At 41.1% G+C, this 25,357-nt stretch overlaps 1 protein-coding gene across 1 annotated transcript in view; it reads right to left on the minus strand.

Annotated features, from left to right (window-relative positions):
- Positions 1-25,357, minus strand: part of rspo4 (R-spondin 4) — a 105,191-nt gene that overhangs the window by 40,009 nt on the left and 39,825 nt on the right. Inside the window, exons 3-4 of the mRNA XM_034165957.1 lie at positions 20,038-20,175; positions 11,280-11,489 (exon numbers count right to left, since the gene is read on the minus strand). Of these exons, the coding sequence (XP_034021848.1) occupies positions 11,280-11,489; positions 20,038-20,175 (348 nt within the window). The remainder of the gene's footprint in view (positions 1-11,279; positions 11,490-20,037; positions 20,176-25,357) is intronic.

The following is a 25,357-nucleotide window of genomic DNA, read 5'->3' on the forward strand; positions in this document are numbered from 1 at the left end:
GGCCACAATTGACAACCTGATCAACTCTATGCGAAGGAGATGTGTTGCACTGCATGAGGCAAATGGTGGTCACACCAGATACTGACTGGTATCCCCCCCCAATAAAACAAAACTGCACCTTTCAGAGTGGCCTTTTATTGTGGACAGTCTAAGGCACACCTGTGCACTCATCATGGTGTCTAATCAGCATCTTGATATGGCACACCTGTGAGGTGGGATGGATTATCTCAGCAAAGGAGAAGTGCTCACTATCACAGATTTAGGCTGGTTTGTGAACAATATTTGAGGGAAATGGTGATATTGTGTATGTGGAAAAAGTTTTAGATCTTTGAGTTCATCTCATACAAAATGGGAGCAAAACCAAAAGTGTTGCGTTTATATTTTTGTTGAGTGTAAAACAGTGCAGCCAATTTAAGGATTTGACCTAATGACTGAGTGAGTAGGTGCTCAAACAGCAGGGCGACCACTCACTAATTAAAAGTTAGTGCGGTTAAGTTACAGCATGATGTAATCTTAATATGAATGGAAATCTGTGTTTTGCCAAGATACTTCCACAAACAGTATTTTGACTCTCTGACTCAGATGTTGCTAAATTATCAGGAAAATGATCTATAAAACCCTTTGATCATCCATGACAGCTTGTTGCCATCTGCTAAGAGATGAGGAGAAAAGGGGAGCGTACGGGAGATGAGACAAACGCCGTTCGTCTTCATTTGAAAACAATAAGACGACAAGAGACAAGGAATTAAAAGACCAGCACTGCCTAATCTGGAACAATGAAGGAATGTAACGAGATGCCACAGCACGCTTTTATCCCAGATGTGTATGATTAGATCCATGGACCCGATCACTGCACTAGACTGAACTAGATCAGATTTCATCCTCTGCTAACGCCACCGGACATACAATCTGATAGTGATCACTGTAATTACTGCGTACGACATGCCTTCCATTGTGGAAGAGGTTTAAAAGGCAGATGCATGCAAGCATGCACAATAACATACTATTTGCACAAATTTAAAGACAAATTATTGTTGTTTTTATCAGTGGTCTGGAAGGCAAAACTCATTTCTCTGCAGAAGAGACCAGAATTTTTGTGTTAAAACTCCCAAAGTCTGTCAAAAAAAAAAAAAAGAACAAACACATTTAGGACAACAAAATAAGCTTGTTATATCACTAAGTTGCAATGATGGAAAATTTCACCTCACATGGTTTGAGTTTCATAAAAATGGCTTTAATGGCTTTATTATGAACAAATCTCATGAAACCACTGTTTAATGTAATGCAGCTTACTGTTATTTTGTCTCTTATTCGACAGTTACACTCTGGACTATCTGCAAAGTCACAAAGATTCGGCAAGGCTGGAAGGTTGTTCACCTTCAGCTGCTTTGTTGGAAAAAGTTATAAATCTATGTGATTCTTTAGGTGATCTGCATGATCATTTTGTCGAATGGTACCTTGTTATTTCGGCCACGATGCGGAATTCCTCCGCACGTCTGTCTCAATGTGCCGAAAAAGTGCTGATGTCCACGTCTTCTCACAATTCCTGTGCTAGTCAGACGACGTCCCGGATAAAACACAGCGTCCAGTTTGGAAATGAACCGCACATTCCACTGTTACAGGAGTTTTTGTCATGGAAAGAGGAGCGGAGGCTTCGCGCATCGTAGCGGTGCCGCATGGCGCACAGCAACGCCGTGATGAAGCCTCACGGGACATGTTCTGGCATGTCCACGCACATCCACAATTTCTTGGATAATCACTGGATGGAAAAACCACTGACAGCTGTCCTGAAACGCCATCTCAAAGCCGTCCTGTGAGACCAAAACGGATGGTGGTTTTGTCTCGCTCCCAGTAGCGAATCCATCGTGACGCGCGAAGCCTCCGCTCGGCTTTCCATGACAAAATCTCTTGTTAAAAGTGAAATCTGCCGGAAAATGGTTGATGTCCAGCTCTTGTGATAACCAAGAGAAATGGCACACAATGGTCACGGATCCAGACAGCCATCCGTTTTAGAAATGAAATGTCGTTCAGCCTGTCGATGGCGGCTTCGGAGCGCGGCGCGCCCCACAGCCGCTGGGGGCCATCCTTAAAGCGACAGTACACTCCTTATTCTCTACCAAGTCCGTAACATTTTCACCGAAAGCCAGATAAATGTTTTCGAATGGTTTCCAGCTGCCTGTCTCTAACCAGTTTCTGAAAAAATTCTGATGGAAAAAAAGCCCAAAATCATTCCGCCATTTCCTGGCAATGAAACAACGACGAGGGGGCTGGACCACTCCTCACTCAAAGCCTGCTCACAGGCGAATGACGCAACCGACAGGCGTGGAAAAACTCACGCATGCGCACGAGGGTTCAAGCTTGTCTGACACAATCACACGTGATTCAAATCCATATGGTTTTTGAAAAAAATAATAAGGTCGGATACTTTTCTAATAGACCTCGTATGTATATATATATATATATATATATATATATATATATATATATATACACAGTGAGGAAAATAAGTATTTGAACACCCGCGGTTTTGCAAGTTCTCCCACTTAGAAATCATGGAGGGGTCTGAAATTTTCATCTTAGGTGCATGTCCACTGTGAGAGACATAATCTAAAAAAAAAAAAAAAATCCGGAAATCACAATGTATGATTTTTAAAAAAAAATAATTTATTTGTATGTTACTGCTGAAAATAAGTATTTGAACACCTACCAACCAGCAAGAATTCTGGCTCTCACAGACCTGTTAATTCTTCTTTAAGAAGCCCTGTTATTCTGCACTCTATACCTGTATTAATTGTACCTGTTTGAACTTGTTACCTGTATAAAAGACACCTGTTCCACACTCAATCAATCACACTCCAACCTGTCCACCATAGCCAAGACCAAAGAGCTGTCTAAGGACACCAGGGACAAAAATGTAGACCTGCACAAGGCTGGGATGGACTACAGGACAACAGGCAAGCAGCTTGGTAGAAGACAACAACTGTTATGATTATTTATTAGAAAGTGGAAGAAACACAAGATGACTGTCAATCTCCCTCGGTCTGGGATACCATGCAAGATCTCACTTTGTGGGGTAAGGATGATTCTGAGAAAGCTCAGAACTACACAGGAGGACCTGGTCAATGACCTGAAGAGAGCTGGGACCACAGTCACAAAGATTACATTAGTAACACATGATGCTGTCACGGTTTAAAATCCTGCAGAACAGCAAGGTCCCCCTGCACAAGCCAGCACATGTCAAGGCCCATTTGAAGTTCACCAGTGACCATCTGGATGATCCAGAGGAGGCATGGGAGAAGGCCATGTGGTCAGATTAGACCAGAATAGAGCTTTTTGGAATCAACTCCACTTACCATGTTTAGAGAATGAGAACAACCCCAAGAAAACCATCCCAACCGTGAAGTATGGAGGTGGAAACATCATACTCTGGGGGTGCGCTTCTGCAAAGGGGACAGGACGACTGCACCGTATTGAAGGGAGGATGGATGGGGTCATGTATTGTGAGATTTCCTCAGTAAGAGCATTGAAGATGGGTCATGGCTAGGTCTTCCAGCATGACAATGACCCAAACACACAGCCAGGGGAACTAAGGAGGGGCTCCGTAAGAAGCATTTCAAGGTCCTGGAGTGGCCTGGCCAGTCTCCAGACCTGAACTCAATAGAAAATCTTTGGAGGGAGCTGAAACTCCAAACCTGAAAGATTTGGAGAAGATCTGTATGGAGGAGTGGACCAAATCCCAGCTGCAGTGTGTGCAAACCTGGTGAAAAACTACAGGAAACGTTTGACCTCTGTAATTGCAAGCAAAGGCTACTGTACCAAATATTAACATTAAATTTCACGGGTGTTCAAATACTTATTTGCAGCAGTAACATACAAATAAATTATTAAAAAAAATCATACATTGTGATTTCCGGATTTTTTTTTTTTTTTTAGATTATGTCTCTCACAGTGGACATCAAATCAAATCAATTTCATTTATATAGCGCCAAATCACAACAAACAGTTGCCCCAAGGCGCTTCATATTGCAAGGCAAAACCATACAATAATTACAGAAAACCCCCTCCTGTGAGCAAGCAATGCTGTCTAATAATACTGCCTAAGGGAAGCATGTATAAAGTGAATAAAATTGGTCCTAGCACAGAACCTTGTGGAACTCCATAATTAACCTTGGTCTGTGAAGAAGATTCCCCATTTACATGAACAAATTGTAATCTATTAGATAAATATGATTCAAACCACTGCAGCGCAGTGCCTTTAATACCTATGGCATGCTCTAATCTCTGTAATAAAATTTTATGGTCAACAGTATCAAAAGCAGCACTGAGGTCTAACAGAACAAGCACAGAGATGAGTCCACTGTCTGAGGCCATAAGAAGATCATTTGTAATCTTCACTAATGCTGTTTCTGTACTATGATGCATTCTAAACCCTGACTAACCCTGCACCTAAGATGAAAATGTCAGACCCCTCCATGATTTCTAAGTGGGAGAACTTGCAAAATCGCAGGGTGTTCAAATACTTATTTTCCGCACTGTATGTATGTGTGTGTGTGTGTGTATGTGTTTCTTTTTTATAACCATTGATCAAGCTTTGCAGGACAACACTTTTAAAAAATATTTCCTTGTTTTTACAGAAAAATTCTGGCAGCTGTGGTTACCAGGGGAATTCTGTAAAAATTGCAGTAAATATGTAAATGGTTTTACATAAAATATGTAAATTTTACAGCGTAAACCTGTTGTAATCTTGTTAATTTTTTTTTATTTTTAAAGTTTACCTATTTAAAAGATAAAATCTCTGCAAAATGCTCACCTTATGTATACATGTCCTCAATATGTAGTTTAAACAGACACATCACCTTCTTTTTTCAAACCCTTAATTATCAATATGCTACTGTAAAAATCCAACCCCTATCAAGGAGAGTGGCAAACTGGGGTGGTAGTCCCCATATTTATAAAGGGGGACCAGAGAGTGTGTGCCAACTATAGGGGCATCACGCTACTCAGCCTTCCTGGTAAAGTTTACTCCAGGGTGCTGGAAAGGAGGGTTCAGCTGATAGTCCAACCTCTGATTGAAGAGGAACAATGTGGGTTCCGTCCTGGTTGTGGAACAACCGACCAGCTCTTTACTCTCACAAGGATCCTGGAGGGTGCCTGGGAGCATGCCCACCCATTCTACATGTGTTTTGTGGACTTGGAGAAGGCGTATGATCGGGTACCCTGGGAGATACTGTGGGAGGTGCTGCAGGAGTATGGAGTGAGGGGGTCTCTTCTCCAGGCCATCCAATCTCTGTACTCGCAAAGTGAGAGCTGTGTTTGGGTGCTCGGCAGTAAGTCTGATTCGTTTCTGGTGGAGGTTGGCCTCCGTCAGGGCTGCGCCTTGTCACCAATCCTGTTTGTGATATTCATGAACAAGATATCGAGGCGTCGTTGGGGGGAGGAGGGTTTCCAGTTTGGTGGGCTCAGGGTCTCATCACTGCTTTTTGCAGATGATGTGGTCCTGTTGGCTTCATCGGCCAGTGACCTCCAAGACTCATTGGAGCGGCTCACGGCCGAGTGTGAAGTGGTTGGGATGAGGATCAGCACCTCTAAATCTGAGGCCATGGTTCTCAGCAGGAAACCGATGGATTGCCTACTTCACGTAGGGAATACGACCTTGCCCCAAGTGAAGGAGTTCAAGTACCTCGGGGTCTTGTTCATGAGTGAGGGGACGATGGAGCGTGAGATTGGCCGGAGAATCAGCGCAGCAGGGACGGTATTGCATTCGCTCTACCGTACTGTTGTGACGAAAAGGGAGCTGAGCCAAAAGGTGAAGCTCTCAATCTACTGGTCAATTTTCCTTGCTACTCTCACCTATCATCATGAGTGTTGGATCATGACCAAAAGAACTAGATCGTGGGTATAAGCGGTTGAAATGGGCTTCCTCAGGAGGGTGGCTGGTGTCTCCCTTAGAGATAGGGTGAGAAGTTCGGTCATCTGTGGGAGGCTCAGAGTAGAGTTGCTGCTCCTTCGCGTTGAAAGGAGCCAGCTGAGGTAGTTCGGGCATCTGGTAAGGATGCTTCCTGTGTGCCTCCCAAAGGAGGTATTCCAGGCACGTCCATCTGGGAGGAGACCCCGGGGAAAACCCAGGACTAGGTGGAGAGATTATATCTCCAAACTGGCCTGGGAATGCCTTGGGATCCCCCAGTCAGAGGTGGTCAATGTGGCACGGGAAAGGGAAGTCTGGGGTCCCCTGCTGGAGCTGTTGCCCCCGTGACCCGAACCTGGAAAAGCGGTTGAAGATGAGTGAGTGAGTGATGAGTACTGTAAAAAATATTTGTAAAGTCTAACTGTATTGTACAGTTTTTGGTTCTTCTTCTTTAAACTACAATCATTTGTAAATTCTACAATGGTATGTGATTATTTTAACATGTTTGTACTGTTAAAGTCACAGTTCAGTTTCATCCTACATTTTACACATTGTTGTTGTAAATTAAACACTACTCCATTGTTTTTCTTTTTACAGTTTCTTTATGTTGTGATTTCACAGGATTTCCCTGTTAATAAATAAAGTATTAATAATAAAAAAAAGCAATGTCTACGGTTTACTGTTTAGACACTCTGGCAAAACAATTTCCTTCAGGATTCATAAAGTTCTTTCTTTCTTTTTTTTTTTACTGCGTACAAATGCTCATACTTTACATACTGTTATGTAAAGTACGAGCTGCAAAGAAAACCTGCACCCTCTTGGCCTTTTCTGGAATACCTCTGTACTAGGGGAAACACTGGCAGGGAGTTCCACTGAAAGGAACTCAAATTGGCTTTGAAATCTCACTACCAAGATCCTAACATGACTGTCAGCACTCATCAAAAACAAATTGTCGTCCAAATAATATTTGACTTTTATGCCTAAATACTGTATGTGTTTTGTGTAAAAAACCACGGTCATGAACCTAAAACAATTTATTTTACATGATTAGTATCATTCATAACAGTCTCCTTTCTCTGCTGCATCCCTTTGAATATTTAAATGTTTCACAGGCTCTTGTGCTGTTTGCTAACAGGAAGAAACTATGGAACAACAAAAAGGGCAAAAGGGTGAAACACAGAAACAACCTCCAAGTTGAACATTTTGGGATATCTGTATACAGTACAGTAATGTAATGCAGAGTACAAACAAGAACCAGGCACCGTCTCCAGTCCAACCAGGGTCTAATTATAGGGGACTTGATCTATATTTTTGTTCTCTTCAATCCAGTTCAAACTAATATTGACAACGTTCCCACAACACAGAGCTTTGTACCAAGCTTTTTTTTTTCCACTATTGAACAATCTAGTTTCAGTTTCCGTTGGAGCTCCAGAAACACAGAACACATGATGAGGATTACGACCTGGACACGATTGTTCCCATTGTTGCAAGTTACACCAAATCTGAAAAATCAGAAACTGCCGGTCTTCACGGAGATGGGATATCCTTGGATGGAAGCAACATAGCTGTTTAAAGCTCTGCTGAAGGTTAGAGGTGTGATGTTTTAAGATGCTATCTGACTGTGGAGTGGCCAACGTAAAGACACTCTAATCCTTTTTTAGCCACAAGGAACAGAACAGGGTGGACCGACAAGTCTCTTATTCTCCTCATCTTCATATTTCTTTCCATGTGTGTTTCAGGTTTCCAGAGCAGAAAGCCACAGTAGGTGCATCTCCGAGGATGTCTGCACGCGATGCACACTAGTCGGACGTGAGCTTTTTTTTTAATCCATTATTCTGTTCTGCTCCAGTAACATAGTGTATTTTACAACCCTAGCTCACGGCATTTCGTGACTGCATCACCACAAGTACATTAATCTACTGGATCGTGATGCCGTCACGATCCAGTAGATTAATGGGGAGTTATGGTTAAGGGAAGGGGTAGGAGTAGAAATAGTAAAAAAAATAAAAATCACATCACGGAAATGTGACTCATTTCATGACGGGAGCATGAAAAAGATTGAGACTGGGCTGATATTTTAACCTTTTCAGGCACAGACTTCCTGAAAATCTCTACCATAACTAATATGCTTTAAGCAAAGGTGATTCACTTTAATATCCATTAAATCCGTAGTTCCAAACATTTAGGCCATGGACTCCTGTGTACATCTTGACTAAATTGAGGCACCCCGAGCCGGTGTCGACCTGCCCCCATAACATTAACCAGGGTTGCACAAGGTCACCCTTCACAAAAACTAGCTCAAAGTTTAACACACATTAAAACTAGAGCACCTCGCTCGTAGAGCACAAACCTCCGTTAACACTAGTTTCCAATTCCACAAATTGTTACCTTGGAAAAAATTTTCAAAGCCCTGTAAAACTGCCACTTTATAAGCTAAAATATAACATAAAATATAGATCAAAAGGGCTTTTCAATGTTAAAATGAAATATCTGCTAAATCCGCAATACAGATCAGATGCAGATCAAACTTAGTCTGTTCATTGAGAGTTCCGGTTTGTACCACATTGTCACAAATGAGACTGACTGAGGCACTTTTGATCGAGATATAATTAAAAATATACATCAAATGGGCTTTTCAAAATTCAAATGTCCACAAAATCCACAATCCAGATCAGATCCAGATCAAATTTTGTCAGGAGATAGTGTCAGTCTGCACCTCACTTTCAAATATGACAGTGATTGGGGCACGTTTGATAAAGATATAATGTAAAATGTACATTAAATGGGGTTTTCAATGTTAAATTTAAATGACCACAAAATCTGTAATCTGGTTCAGAGTTTTGACAGAGTTATGAATTTTTGAAAATTTGTTCAGTGTTAAAGATAGGGATTTTTCCAAGATCTTTCCTGACTTTGCCCTTTGACCTTGAAAAAGGAATCAGTTCATGCCTATTAAGATATAAATCTTCAGTAAAAATTTCATAATGATATACGAGGTCTGTCAATAAAGTATAGGTCCTTTTAATTTTTTTCAAAAACTATATGGATTTCATTCATATGTTTTTACGTCAGACATGCTTGAACCCTCGTGCGCATGCGTGAGTTTTAACACGCCTGTCGATGACGTCATTCGCCTGTGAGCACTCCTTGTGGGAGGAGTCGTCCAGCCCCTCGTCGGAATTCCTTTGTCTGAGAAGTTGCTGAGAGACTGGCGCTTTGTTTGATCAAAATTTTTTCTAAACCTGTGAGACACATCGAAGTGGACACGGTTCGAAAAATTAAGCTGGTTTTCGGTGAAAATTTTAACGGCTGATGAGAGATTTTGAGGTGATACTGTCGCTTTAAGGACTTCCCACGGTGCGAGACGTCGTGCAGCACTCCCAGGCGCCATCATCAGCCTGTTTCAAGCTGAAAACCTCCACATTTCAGGCTCTATTGATCCAGGACGTCGTGAGAGAACAGAGAAGTTTCAGAAGAAGTCGGTTTCAGCATTTATCTGGATATTCCCACTGTTAAAGGAGATTTTTTTAATGAAAGACGTGCGGACGGATTGCAGCGTCGGCTCGCAGCCGCTGCGACGCTCCGCCACAGGAAAAACACCTCTGTTGGAAGCCTTAAGGACAAATTGGAACATGTCCAGCTGTTAAACAATTTCTCATATACTCACTCCACTGAAAGCCATCAAAAGCCACCTCCTGTGCCGCCGCACCGCGCCGGCTGCGTCCCGACGCGCGGACCCGTCCGCACGGACCCGTCCGCACGTCTTTCATTAAAAAAATCTCCTTTAACAGTGGAATATCCGGATAAAATGCTGAAACCGACTTCTTCTGAAACTTCTCTGTTCTCCTCACGACGTCCTGGATCAATAGAGCCTGAAATGTGGAGGTTTCAGCTTGAAACAGGCTGACGACGGCGCCTCGGACCGCTGCGCGACGTCTCGCTCCGTGGGAAGTTCTTAAAGCGACAGTATCACCTCAAAATCTCTCATCAGCCGTTAAAATTTTCACCGAAAACTAGCTTAATTTTTCAAGCCGTGTCCACTTCGATGTGCCTCACAGGTTTAGAAAAAATTCTGATCAAACAAAGCGCCAGTCTCTCAGCAACTTCTCAGACAAAGGAATTCCGACGAGGGGCTGGACGACTCCTCCCACAAGGAGTGCTCACAGGCGAATGACGTCACCGACAGGCGTGGAAAAACTCACACATGCGCACGAGGGTTCAAGCATGTCTGACGTAAAAACATATGAATGAAATCCATATAGTTTTTGAAAAAATAAAAAGGACCTATACTTTATTGACAGCCCTCGTATAATAGATTGTGGCCTGCAGGCTGTTCACAAACAAACAAGACGTTAAAACATTACCTCCTCCAACTTTGTTGGTGGAGGTAATGAATAAATTCACATTCATAGTTCACAGTTTCAATTCACTTCAAACAATGCTGCCAGTCATTTGAGTAAGACTTTTGCTTTTTTGACTGCAGGAACTGGAAAAACATATAAACATACAAAATATTTTTTTAATGGGTGGGTAAGATCTGGGACATATTCATGTGCGTACAGCACTGTGAGGTGACTGGCATTCTAATTTGATGTTATACATACAAATAAAATAAAATTAATTTTGAATGGCCACACAAAACTTCAGAGTCCAAAAATAACAGGATAGAAAAATGAGCAGAACAGCGTCTTTACTCTGTCCATCGTATGTCACATAAACTGGTTACAGTTCGTCATATTGTTCATGATGATTTTTTTGCTGCTGTGAATATAAATCAATTTCTTATATACCTCAATCACGATGTTCACAACTGTTGACTGTTATAAATAATGTTATTGATTATTCATCGTTTATGTTTTTTAACATGCCTGAATAGTAAAAAGTATTCGGCCTCTCCCTTGTTTTCACTCGAGGTCACTACAACAGGTCCGAGTCCAGGTGGATCTGCATGTTAATTTGGAACAAGTTTTATGCCAGATGCCCTTCCTGATGCAACTCCAGATTATGTGACCAATAGACAGGGGCAGGCTTGAACCGGAGATCTGCACTGGAAACAAGCGCACTTAAATACCTGTGCATTACCCCTGCCCAAGAAGCTTCCTGCTAAGATCTGGACTCAGATTACTGGATTCAGAGTCCAGAGTACCGACCCCAAGAAGAACCCTGTAAACTGCACCCAAATAAATCCAGCCCTTAAAGCACAACACAGCAAGAATGGCTCTGAATCACCTTCATGCACCAAAAACCTTCAAGTCAGTACCAACACAACCCGCCTGCGGTCTTCATTGAGTTATTTGCATCCAGCTCAAACAGCATCTATTCTGTTCGAACCCCCGACTTCTTTTTCTTCACCACTATTCTCCCGTTTCCTCACCTGTAGGACATTTTTTCTTCATCCTGCACCTCTGCATCTCACTGTGGGATGGGCAGAGTGAAGCTCCATTCTTTTCGGGCGTTCTTCCGGACTGCCTGATTCCCCGGGTCCTGGTTTGTTTTCCCCACCTGAAGCCACAGGTGGCGCCATTACGAAGGCAGATGCTCCACTCACTCCATTCGCCCAACAGAGGCCCAGGAATACAGTTCTCTAAGAGAAGAAGAAGAAGAAGAAAAAAGAAGAAGGTGGGAGAGGGACGGTCAGCAAGAAGAGACAGAAAATTTGTGTACCAACAAGCCTGAAATGTCTTAAATAGGTTTTAAAGTTGTTTAAACCGACGCTATTTTATTATCTGCCGAAAGTCAGCTGACCCACAGAAACCTTGGTTGAGGTTATATAAACTGTAATTATTCCAGATCAATTGCCAAAACTAATGCAATGAATTCGGGGAACTTTAAGACGATCTTGGAAAAAATCTAAGTTATTCATGTTTGCATCTTTTTTAAATTAAAAAGACAAATGTTTTTCCAAAAACCACACAAAGACAGAGAGAAAGCCAATGAAAACAAAGAAAGAAAAAAAAACTGTAAGCCATGAACTGGTTAAAGGCTAATGATGCGGTCAGGCCACAATCACCGAACAATAACTAATTTTGACATGCGGTGAAGCGGGTGAACCAAAGTTCTGCAGCAGTCCAAAACAGTTTGTTTTTACCTCACTGATCATGTTGCTTCCGTGCAGGAAATTCCATCTTATTAAGAACCAGACTTTTGTTTTTCACTGTGGGCTTTAACGATTACTTTAACAATAGCAACACACACACAAAAGACATTAGATCAAGATGTTTAGAAATTCCATGTCCATAAGATGCAAAAAACAAAAAAGAAACATCCGGCGCTGTGACTGAAAAGTGATGACAGCGCAAGTTTTCTGTTCGAGAAATGATACTAAACTGTGATTTCCACTTTCTTCTGTGTGCAGAAATCATCTTGCTTTGTATATCTCAAGAATCAAGACGTCTAGGTGGATCATCAAAAGCATGTACACTCAAAAATGGCTCTTTGGATGAACTCAATTCAATTATGGGCAGGATTTCCATATACTGTAATAAAAATGTAGTCCCAACTAGATTAATTTATCTTGCATGTGCTTTATTTGAGTTCGGGCTACATATATTTATTAGATGGAAATCCTGCTCATAATTGAATTGAGTTCATCCAATGCATCAGCTTTTTGAGTGTATTGGTCAGCAAAATATTTGTGATTGAGTGGTCAGACAGTCAAAAACACCATTACAGATGTATCTACATTTACTTGTACATTTCCGTTGTGTTGCACAGCGTAGCTATGCATCAGACCTGATTCTTTTCATTTAAAACCGATTTGGAGTTTCACTGCTTCAATATGTCCTTGTTAGTTCTTGTCAAGATTAGTTGTCGACTGCTAACAGTTTTTAACACTCATCCTAATCCTAGTTGATACTCCTCATATATACCATGCATACATCATGTTCTTGGAAATAACTTATTGAAACTACTGTAAAATTGATTTACATCCTGTCATGTTGCTGTGATTCTCTCACTGCCATCTCCCACCATAATTGCATCCCAGTCAAGACAACAGAGAACCAATCCTAAGTAAAACCACCTTTTACATGAAAGACAAAACCAGGGTCTTCTCTGTCTAAGATCTGTTTGTTTGACTACTTGATTATTCTCAGTGTTTTTTGAAGGGTCTTACTGCATGAATACGAGGTCTCTTAGATAATAAACCGACCCTTTTATTTTTTTTTTTAACTATATGGATTTGAATGACATGCGATTACACCAATCATGCTTGAACCCTCGTGCGCATGCGTGAGTTTTTTCACGCGTGTCGGTGACGTCATTTCCCTGTGGGCAGGCCTTGAGTGAGATGTGGTCCCGCCCTCTCGGCTGAATTCCTTTGTTTCACACGCTGCTCGAGACGGCGCTCGTTGCTTTATCAAAATTTTTTCTGGACCTGTGAGGAATATCCGAGTGGACACTCTTCGAGAAATTAAGCTGGTTTTCTGTGAAAGTTTAACGGCTGATGAGAGATTATGGGGTGTTTCTGTCGGTGTAAGGACTTCCCACGGAGCGGGACGTCCTGCAGCGCTTCCAGGCGCTGTCGTCGGCCTGTTTCCTAATTTAAGGCTTAATTCACCCAGGACATCGTGAGAGAACAGAGAAGATTCAGAAGAGGCCGGCATGAGTAATTTATGCGGACATTCCACTGTTTAAGGACATTTTTTTAATGAAAGACGTACGCGCAAATTCGCCGAGTCATTTCCGTGACGACTCGGCAAATCTGTGTGCGCCGCGACAGGAAAAACACCTCCGTGTTGAAAACCATTTGTAGAATTCAGGCGGCTTTTAATGGCTTTCAACAAGTGAGTAACTGAGAAATTGTTTAACAGCTTGGGCATGTTCCAACTTGCCCGTTTAAGATTTCCAACGGAGGTGTTTTTCCTGCCGCGACCCCCCGCGGTCGGGTCCAGCCCGACATGTGACTCTGCCCGCACGTTCTTTCATTACAAAATGACCGTTAACAATGGAATGTCCGAATAAACTCCTCATGCCGGCTTCTTCTGAAAGTTCTCTGTTCTCTGACGACTTACTGCGTCAACAGAGCCTGAAATGTGGAAGTTTTCAACTTGAAACAGCGAGACGCTGCGCCTCGAAGCGCAGATCGCCATCAGGCGCCGTGGACCGTCCTAAAAAGCGACACTACCAGACCAAAATCTCTCATCAGCTGTTAAATTTTTACCGAAAACCAGCTGAATTTATTGAATGGTGTCCACTCAGTTGTGCCTTACAGTTTTGAAAAAAATTTTTATCAAACAAAGCAACAGTCTCTGAGCCATTCCTAACAATGAAAAAATTGACGAGCGGGTGGACGACTCCTCACTCAAAGACTGCCCACAGGCGAATGACGTAACCGACAGGCGTGAAAAAACTCTCGCATGCCCACGAGGGTTCAAGCATGTCTGATGTAATCACACGTGATTCAAATCCATATGGTTTTTGAAAAAAATAATAAGGTCGGATACTTTTCTAATAGACCTCGTACTTTCTGAAAAACCCAGTTCTGCTTGTTGCCTTTGATTCTGTGGCTGCATTCACAGTCGTAAAATGCTGGACCTTGGAGACAGTTAGCAAGAATCAACCATATCATACCACATTCAAACATCTTTAATGAGATAACAATGATCTCATGGGGGAAAAAGTCACATCTGATTTTCTGCAAACGAAGAACTAGACGGATGGCTAGCAGCTGCTGACAAATCAGGACTGGAAATTCAAACCCTGGATATACCAGCATGGCATTCTTCCTAGGATATTGTGGCCATTGCTGGTACCGTATTAACTTGATTAAACATCTGACATTAGCCATCAGACGTCTCTGCCTGGCTGATTGTCCGTGTGTGCAGTCGCAGGTCAATACGTGGGTACGTGACACGTGTCCAAATGGTGGTCTCCTGCACCAGCATATGTGCTGACGTACAATATACGATAACTTAACTCCTGAGGGAGCGACTCCTTCTCCTAGTGATGTTATGAAAAGAAAGGACAATTCCTACACCTTTGAGACAAAGCTGCAAGCTATTGCATTTGCTGAAAAAAAAAGAAAAAAAAAAAAAAACAACAGGGCAAGGCGTTGGGCTTCAGACCAGAAGATCCTCGGTTCAAATCCCAGCCTGACTGGAAAATAACTAAGGGCCCTTGGGCAAGGTCTTTAATCCCCTAGTTGCTCCCGGTGTGTAGTGAGCGCCTTGTATGGCAGCACCCTGACATTGGGGTGAATGTGAGGGATTATTTGTAAAGCGCTTTGAGCGTCTGATGCAGATGGAAAAGCGGTATATAAATGCAGTCCATTTATCAACAACAAAAACACAGCAAGGTAGGTGCAGTTTACAATTTTTCCAAAACTGCTACAGAGTGGTACCTTAAAATCCTAAAATGAAATGGCATGCCAGGGCGTCAGATGCAATCAGGTTAATCAAGAAAATACATTATATGAACGTAATATCCACCATGGCAGGATTTGAGAGGAGGGTCAGTAGCCATCTCCAAAGGAGGTGGGATTACCCAAAAGTCTGAGTAGCATAGCCCTCAATGGCAATACGAACAGGCTGACGCTCCCCATCAGCAGCCTCTGCAAAGAGTTTGAGGTTACCCAAACAAGGGAGGTGCTCCAGTACAAGGAATTCAGCGATCCGAAAGTTTCCCAAGCTGGCACTGAGGTGAGGCCCAGAAGAAAGTGGAGGGCACATGAGGCAGTGGACCAGGTAGAGATGAGGTTTCGTCACAAAGCACTGGTGGGAACTGTGGCAGTAGGACATGCAGGACTGGGCAGGAGGGCACTTGGACTTGATGGGAACAAGCTATGGACAGAAAGATCTCATGGACTTGTGAAAGGCTGAACCTTACCGCATCAGGTTTCTCATCCAGTCGGTATACGACGTAAAGCCAAGCCAATCTAACCTCTTCTGTTGGACAAGACAGAGACACCAGCATGCACCCTTGTGCCAAGGAAGATGAACCCTGGAACATATACTCAGTGACTGTCTCAGAGTACTTGGAGAAGGTCGCTACCGTTAGTGTCATCACCAGATGTTGAAAATGACTGCTGAAACCATCAGCAGCGCCACTGACCATAGTAAATGTCTCCAACCAACAAGATGTTGGGTAACATGCAACCTAGCAGGGGAACCACCCACGTCCCAGGCAAAAGCCCAAGCAGGCCTCCTGGGAACAACTCGTGATTGGCAGATAAGGGTGGACCTTGGGAAGCAAATAAAATTCCTGGAAACCATTACTGACACAAGCTGCAGACCAGACATGGTGCTGTTCTCTGAGACATCCAAACAGGTGCCACGCTTAAGCTCACAGTGGCCTGAGAAGAGAGAACGGAGGACCCCAGCGGAAGGAAGATGGGGTACTATGTAGACTTGGTGGAGGACTGCTGCACTTGGGGGGTGGTGTGCACAGTGTATGCCTATTGAAGTGGGGAGCAGGGGCTTTGCGGGAAGATCACTATGCAAGGCCTACATCCTCCTGGGCATCACTGGTGCACGCAAAAGGAAAGCCATCAGCGAGGCCTCAGAATCTGTGGAAAAGACCTGAAGATGGCTGTGGATCATGCAGGACAAGCAGGAGGTGACTGCAGCTTTGGACATAGACCAGAAGTGATCACACCTGGGTCGGGTCACCTGTGCGAGTGGGTCTGACGTTGAAAGACCTGAAGCCCCCTGCACCCCACGTACTTCACTGATGATGTGTCCAAGTGTATGTCTCAATTATTAATTAAAAATTTTAATTCTGTTGTCATGAAAATGTTTGATGTTATTTCTGTGTTGCATGTCTTTGTAATTTTACTTTTTAAATAATGTTTTGTTACTTTAAATGATTTTCTTTAAGGTGCCATAGAAATGTATTATTATTATAAAAAACAAAAACAGTGACAACCGTTAAAATGTACTGAAAATGAAAACATTTCACTTTTTCCTAATTGTAGTCATGTGACCTGTTAAAAGAAGAAAACACTGAAAAAGGTAACTGCAATGGATATAAACAATACTGCAAAGTATTTATGTAAATATTAAAGTAATATAGTGGACTACATAAAATCCTTTTTTCAGGCCCTGCTTAACTTATTTTTGCCTTTGAGCAAATATATTGGCTGGATGCACTTTTCCAAAAACCATAAAGATTTGGGAAATACAGGAACTAAGACAATGAAAAAAGAAAAAAAAAAATGCTACAAGCCATGGGATGGTAACAATCTACAATCTACTAATGTTTGTTCAGACCGCTGGCAGCCACTTTGCTCTGATTTAACTTAGATGGATGCCAGCTGAAGCATTAATATGTGGGAAATTGCACTAGTAGTGACTGTTTGTTGATGAGTGATGTCACCCTCAAAGCCCGCTGCATTAAGTTTTTCCACACTGCCCACAAAGGAAAAATCAGCAACCTCGGCCAAGACGGGACAGCATTCCTCAGTAATCATCATCATTGTCAGATTTGGGTAAAAATTAATAGATTTCCATCGACCTCTCTCCGGAGTTGCTTGAGGTGTGGACCAACATTCAGACGTTAAACCTTAACATCACCATGAAAACCAGATGTGGTAATGATGCCAAGAAACAACAGTAGCTGCAGATGTTGCAGGTGGACGGCAGAGGATGAATCCAGAGACCCAAACGGCACCAAATGATGAGTTCAGCGATATATCTCACTTACTTAGAAGGGAAGGAGGATACACCATGAGATATGAAGATAAATGATGAAAGTTCTCTGAAGACTCTTAATGTGTATCATGTGTTGCACTGAATGTTTGGACCCATATCACAAAAGATGAAGAGAGACGGACACCAAATAGATGAGTGTTCACAAAATCAAAGTAAGATTGCCAGTGGAGAAAGTAATTATTTCCCAGAAGAAGACTTCTTATATGACAAGACAAAGAGTCCTGAACAAAAGGTGCTTCTGAACCGTGGATGCATCATTTAAGCTGACAGTATTGTTTTAGGTGAAAAATATACAGCAAAATAAACCAGCTAAGGTGTACTCATACACAAAAACCCTCAATTTTACAAAGTGCGAAGAGGAAACCAAGTCACGGACATGCAAGTGCACGGCCGAGACGCTGCGCTAATTTGAACTTTAATAATAATTTGACATGGATGCACATTCCTGAACTGCCCACCAGGTGATGATGTTCAGCAGGTGACACACATCTACGGTATTTTACATCAACATAAAAAAGTTGGTTTCTTGAGTAATCTGGTGGATCATTAGATGTGTTTCCATCACAGATTTGTCAAATGTTTAGCAATATTTCAGGATGTCGGGAGAGCAGAATAGTGAAATTATGGCGTTTCCATGAACTGATGGCGTGGAACTGCTGGGTTCAGCATGGTTGCGATAATTGTCATTTGAGCAAAGCTCTTCCATGAACTCTAAATCCAGCTGACATGGTGACTGAATGGGGAGTACCGCTAACCGCTAAATATTGCCAGTTCGTTGTTTTTCAAAAATCCAGTAGCGCCGTATCATCATGTTTTATATAGTTTAACAAGCTCTGTGTCCTGCTCTGTTCACATATTAATGTATTTTAGAATGTCATGTGATACTTTCTGTATATCACATGAAATAGCCTGAAATAGCGGGAAAAATAACCTGAAATAGCGGGAAAAATATTTTTCTGTTACTGTTTTTCGAAATAAGCCTTTTTCAAATTACATGCTAAACCACCACCTGCAAGCATAAAAACCTTTTTTTTTTTAGTAATATTTTGGAGTTTTTGAAAAACTTGTTTCCATGTAGCAAATTCTCAATTTGTGCAGTATGGTGGGGAATATCATTTTTGCAGTTTTTCAAAAATACGTCTGCAAGAGCTGATATTGTCACTGAGACTATCATATATTTAAAGTGACTTACGCGCGTGCCTGTGTATGTGTCTGCAGCAAAGGCGGCACTCTGTGTTGTGGCTATCTGTGTTAGTAAGACGACAACTCACATGGGACAAAAATTGCAGCACATTGATTCATTATGCACATTAACTACACAAGAAGTCATATTACTGTAGAACAAGTTTTTTTTTGTATCTAAGCTATTTGTTAAAAGCTAAGAGAAGACTCATTCGGTCATGCTAATGTTAGCTGTTAGCATTGTGCTATGTGATGATAACAACTTTTCCCTAAAGGGGTCTGCCCTGTTTTCAGAAGGTCCAGTTGTCAGAAGGCCTGGTAGTCAGAAAATGTGTCTTTTGGGGGATTCCATACTTTTTACTGGGGTGCCTGACTCTTTAGCACTGCTTGAAATCCTAAATACAGTTCCAGTTTCACTTTCTGTTCCACAGTCCTAAAATCCTGTAGCTGTTGGTCAAGGTTTGTTTGTAGACTTGTGTGCAGTTCCTCTGCTTGCAATGTTGAGGTAAGTACATGTTCATATGCATTTGGGCTGATGTTTATTTTTTGAATTCTATTTTAAATAAAGCTGAAGACATTTTCTACATTTCATTGTTATTGTTCAGAGGTTTTTATACTGAAACCCAACTGATTTTCTAACTAACCAGGCCTTCTGACAATAATGTGGACACCTTTCTAAAAGATGACGTCATTTCGACTACATCTGAATGAATGACACACACAGAAGGCCACTACGCCAGGAGTGCTGTGGACATGGACACGTACACAACCCACTAAGGTTGTTTATGGTATCGATAGATACCTGAATGTAAGTAAGTCCCTTCGGCTGCTCCCTTGGTTTTACTTGGGGTCACCACAGCAGATCCAATGAGGATCTGCATGTTGATTTGACACAAGTTTTACGCCGCATGCCTTTCCTGACGCACGTGGAGAAATCTGGCAGAGGTGGGGTTTCAACCGAGAACCTTCCACATTGACCACTTGGTCACCACCCCTACGATAGATAGATATCTAAAAGATAGTGTCGATGTTGTTAAATCACAGAGCTTTACATGGAATATTAACCAGTGTTTCATTTGGTTTTCACCAGTTTGTTAATGATAACTGTATGATGGAACCCAAACTGTAAACTATAAAATACAGATTGTGTTCTGAACTAAACAACTGGGGGGAAGCAAAAATTCTGGTTTGAATCCCAGGTTACAGGTGGCCAACATTTTTATATATATATACAACGTGCATCTATCTGAAAGCAAGTTGGTGAAAATGTGAAGCTGATGATCGTGTTGGGTTGCACCTTACCGAGGCAGTCCGTCTGATAAGCGAAGGTTCCCTCTGGGCATTGGCTCAGACACTTGCCTTTGTAGACCTGGAAGCCTGATTTACACTTGGTGCAGAAGTCACGGCTGAAACACTGGTCGCAGTCCAAAGAACGGCACTCTGACAGGAAGAATACCAAAACACAAGAAGTGAGCAACTTGCAACTTCTATACATTTTTTTTTTCTTTTCCTATTTTTCTAATTTCTGTTTGAGCAATATGCTGGGGTGGGGCATCACATGGTGTGTCCAGAGAGTGCCCCGCCTCTGCCCATAAGATATGCATCTTATGCCTGGTTCACATGGCATGATTTTAAAATTGCCTGTAAGTTTCCAATACCTGAGAGGGCACACACATGGTGATAAAAATCAGAGATCTAACAGGTTTGGAGGTACAGTGTGTGGTGTGTAGCTACACGGTAAAGACAACACACCGCACATCAACATTCCCAGGTCAGACGGGAAATCTCGCAAAACCTCTTGAGGTTAAACTGACTTCGGAGTAAACAATCATGGGGATGAATAAGAAGCAACAGAGAAAAGTTTGTGGACTGTTTTCTAACTGAGAAAAAAAAAACGATACAAAATGAAAAGAAAAGGTGTTGTTTAATGGCGTGGAGACAGCGCGATAACCGGGCCTTCTGCTGCACCATGACAGCTGTTCTGATTTTGGATTGTCCTCCGTGTGTCCGTCACCTCGCTTTTTGATTGGCTACACTTCACATTCAACAGGGGGACAGCACACACGCTGGGATATCAGGCCAAGACAATCCAACATGTTCAATATCCACAATTTGAGGTCTGAGCGGTCCTGACGTCCTTCCGAGCAGACTAGAGCACTCTGAACACACCACACACAGCAGGAATATCTGATCAGATTACACTATGTAACACAATTTTTGTTCCTGGCTTCTAAGTGTTATATATATATATAGATATACAGATATACAGGAAGTAGCACAAGTGATAAAAACAGAATTGGAAAAGGTTAAGCATTGGTTTGATATAAACAGACTGTCACTAAATATTAATAAGACAAATTTCATATTGTTTAATGACAGAGCAAAAAAAAAAATAACGTGTCATTACAAATAGATGGAATGGATATACAAAGGGTAAAAGAAATGAAATTTTTAGTAGTCATAATTGATGAAGATCTTACATGGAAGTCACACATAAATTACATAAAAGGAAAAATAGCGAAAGCCATTGCTGTTTTGCATAAAGTAAAATATTCATTAAATAGTTATGGTTTATTAACATTGTACAATTCATTGATTTTCCCATATTTAACTTATTGTGTAGAAATCTGGGGATCAACATATACAACTTATATACAACCTTTGTTTATTCTGCAGAAAAGGGCTTTAAGGGTGATTAGCAACAGTGGTTTTAGAGATCCATCTAATCCATTGTTCATTAAGTACAGGGTACTTAAATTTCGTGATTTGGTCGATTTGAAAATATTCCAAACAATGTACCAAGCAAATAAAAATACTTTACCAACAAACATTCAAAATATGTTTGAGAAAAGAGTAAGTAGTTATAAACTGAAAGGAATAGAAGTCTTTAGAAAACCAAGATACAGAACCAGAGTAAAAGAACGGAGTATTGCAGTAAATGGTGTAAAATTATGGAACAATCTCAACAAAGAAATTAAAGAATTAAGGTCGCTTAAATTATTAAAAAACGTATTAAACTAGATGTATTAAGTAAGTATGAAACTATAAAATAAGTTAGTGGGCTGTAAGGAAGTTAAAAAAATGTACTTGTTAATAATGTATAAAATGTTTTAAGTTTAAAAATGTAACCTGTCAGAGATGTAATCTATTTAATAATGGTCATAATTATGAAATAAGTCAGTGGTATGTGACAAGTTTAAAGAAATACAATCTGTTAAATAATGTTGAAAAATGACGCTGGATATTGAAAGATTGTATTGTAAAAAGGGGCAGAAAATATAAGACTTGTTCTTCTCTCTGCTCCTTTTCATTCTGGTAATGGAGATGCTTTATTTCTGCTTTTCTGTTTTTTTCTTTTAAATGAATGAAATAAATAAATAAATGAAATGAAATGAAATGAAATATTTCAACTGCTTATGTCTAAAGTCTATGGAAAAATGACTACATTCAGCACAAACTTTGATTTAATTTTTTTTAACGTTCTAGAAAGTTCTAAAAGTTTCTTGAAATTTCTAGATAATTCTGGAAACTTCTAGAAACTTCTGGACAGTTCTAGCAGTTAAAGAATATTCTATAAGACTACTCAGTAGTAGTGAAGGCGAATCGAGAATATTCTTGAAAACAGACAAATTTCAAAATATCATTGTCCTGATCACAGAAGCAAAGTTTCTGTGGAATAACAGCTATTTTCTATTTATTTAAGGCGTAACAGGTTAGGAAAACACACTGTGTACCCAGGAACAAAACAAAAATAAAAATTTGTTACATAGTGTAATCTTTAGACTATCAAAATAGTCGGGATGTCCTTAAGATTGACAGAAGCAGAAGATCGGGTTCAAAATCTGCATCATCTTGCTGTGTGAACCAGGTGCTATGAGACACTTGTGTTAGCCGGTGTCGCCAACCGAACGGTCCCCCCTAAACCCCCCCTGTCTTCACTGCGCATGCATCATTTCGTAGCTCTGCAGCGTATTTTCGGAGCGCCAGCAGTATTTCACCAATTGTATATGCCTCATTTCTGCTTCAAACTGCCTCCAGTCATCATCTATCTCAGCGACAGATATCTGAAGCTTTAGTACAACAATCACTTCCACGCAAATTCAGCATTATTTCATCATAAAAGACGGGGGAGCATGACAGCAGCATGTCTGAGTCTGACTCTCTTCACCCAAAGTGATCAAAGGGAAAGGGAATAACGGGATTATTAACCATCAGATGACAAAGTAAAACCTCTTAAATCATTCTAAAGTCAGTTTTAAGCAGAAACGAGGTGATAATCGGTTAATCGCTGCTAACACTCTGAAATGATGCATGTGTGGTGGGGGGATTTTTAGGGGAGACTGTTCGGCCGGCAACACCGGATATCTTCAGCTCTCTCTGGTGGTCATGTGATGTTCTGTAGAAATTACAAAATGTTCTGGTCTCCAACAAAAAAAACATTTATATCCCTGTTAATTCTCACAGAAGTTTTAAACAAGCTATTTAAAGTTCAAATCTCTGTCAGACTGGAAAATCAATAAAGGCCCTTGGGCAAGTTCATTAATCCCCAAGTTATTCCCAGTTTGTAGTGGCAGCGCACACATGTTGGCGAATCTCTCAAGCTAAAAGTAGTTAGCACTTAACCAATGTGAATTAGCATGAAGCTGACTTATGAGGTCCCGTAGTGATCTGGCATTAAAATGACGTGATATGATGCATTTAAAATGGAATTCAGAATACTGTAATTGTTACTAAAGCTGGCCTGTTCTGGCTGTATTTGATCAACGTTCCTTGGAATATATGGAACACTTGGTGTTTGGTGGCCTGCCCGAGTGACTGATTGTGGGAATGTGGATCCAAATTGTGTTTAAGACACTTATTTAAAGGACTTTACCAACTATTTTTACATATTTGAGCTTGATATGTAATCATACATATACGTACATATACTGTAAATATAATACTGTGAGTTTCCAATCCATACAACCGTGACAAGCACGCTAGTGCACGTACATGCCCTGCACTGACTGTAACATTTAAATAATAAATTCAGTGCAACATTTACTTGTATGTAAGTGAGTGGTTGGATGTATCTTGGTTTTCTTAGTTCAGCTGCTACTGTACATGTAAGTATACAGATATGTGTATTTAATAATATGTGTATGTTAGAAATTTGTATTTTAGAATGTACAACAATGTAATTCTTGTTTGTAATTTTTTTTTTTTAATGATTTCATTTTTAAAGCCCTTCCAGGGGACCGGCATTGGAACTTAACATTAGTTGTAAATGCTGTGATGCATTGCATTGGATAATTGTTCCTCAGTTCTTTATGTGCATCCGTCCTTATCAAATAAACAAGAATTCAATGAATGTTTGTAATTAGAACTTAAATATTGTCTATGAATCAAAACACTGGTATTGTAGTTCATTCACGTGTGTTATTATCTTTAAATACCAGAAGGGTCAAAACAATTTTAAAACAAATGTTTGAAGACATTTGTTGACATAATGAGGCCCTGTTTCGTGGAATATTTGAGCTTTTCATTATGATGTGTACTCTGGAACAATGTTCTGAAACACGTGTTGAAAGAAGTTTTGAAATGTTCTAGAACAGTGTTTTGCATTTGCCATACAAATTTGCAATCCCAATGAAAAGTATTGGTATCATCCCAAGCTATACACTCGAACCAGTCTTTAGGTCAGATTTTACCTTTTCATTCTGTCACATATATTTTGTCCTGTATTTGTCCACATCGGGATCATGTTTATCCTCGCAGCTGCTACTTTAGCTTGTTAACTGTCACTCATGTGAAGGCAGATACCTTTACTAACTAACTAACATCCAGTAGGTGGCAGACACATCTATGGGACATTACATAAGCAAAACAAAGAAGCATCTTTGATTGATCTGGTTGATCAACATTCGTCATTGTGGCAGACTCTCTGTGGTGCGGAAGATTGTCTCTTGGTTGATTCCTGGTTGGGATGGTGGAATTCTACATCCAGGGTCAATCCAGTGACGCCTGATCACAGGTCCGTTTAATATGGGAATGTCGTTGCACACCGACAAACACACATGGTACTTGACGGATCCTTAGCCTGGTCCGACGGCTGGGAAATTCCAGATGATCGGGATCTGAAGACCTGCTGCAGCCATCATCTGCCTTCACAGCTGATGAGTTACAAGCCACCACCTCCTCCAGCTGATGTGTCGTTGACAACTTCTTGTTTCACCAGTGCCTCATTCACCTTCTCTTGCTCATGGTTCTTATTGGGCCTTCATGGCTACTGTAGCGGCCGCAGGGCACAGAAGGTCCCCACCATATTTCACCCCAACACCTGATACAATGCCCAGGTGTCACGACATGGGGTCCATGTTGTGACACCTCTTGATCAACACTGACCACCATCTAATCACGCCATACTCATTATTTGTTCTTATAGTTTGTTCTGTTAGAAGATGACAGTATTTATTGTTTTCACACCTTTCTGGAGTGCAGTTGGTTTAATTTTATCTTGTTACAGCATTTAAATCAATTTGGTGACACATCAAACTTTCTTGTTACAGGTAATCTGTTATAGCAAACAAATACGAGGTCTGTTAGAAACGTATCGGACCTTTTTATTTTTTTTTTAAAAACC

The sequence above is a fragment of the Thalassophryne amazonica genome, chromosome 3, assembly GCF_902500255.1.
Source record: "Thalassophryne amazonica chromosome 3, fThaAma1.1, whole genome shotgun sequence".
In the NCBI taxonomy this organism is placed as follows: Eukaryota; Metazoa; Chordata; class Actinopteri; order Batrachoidiformes; family Batrachoididae; genus Thalassophryne; species Thalassophryne amazonica.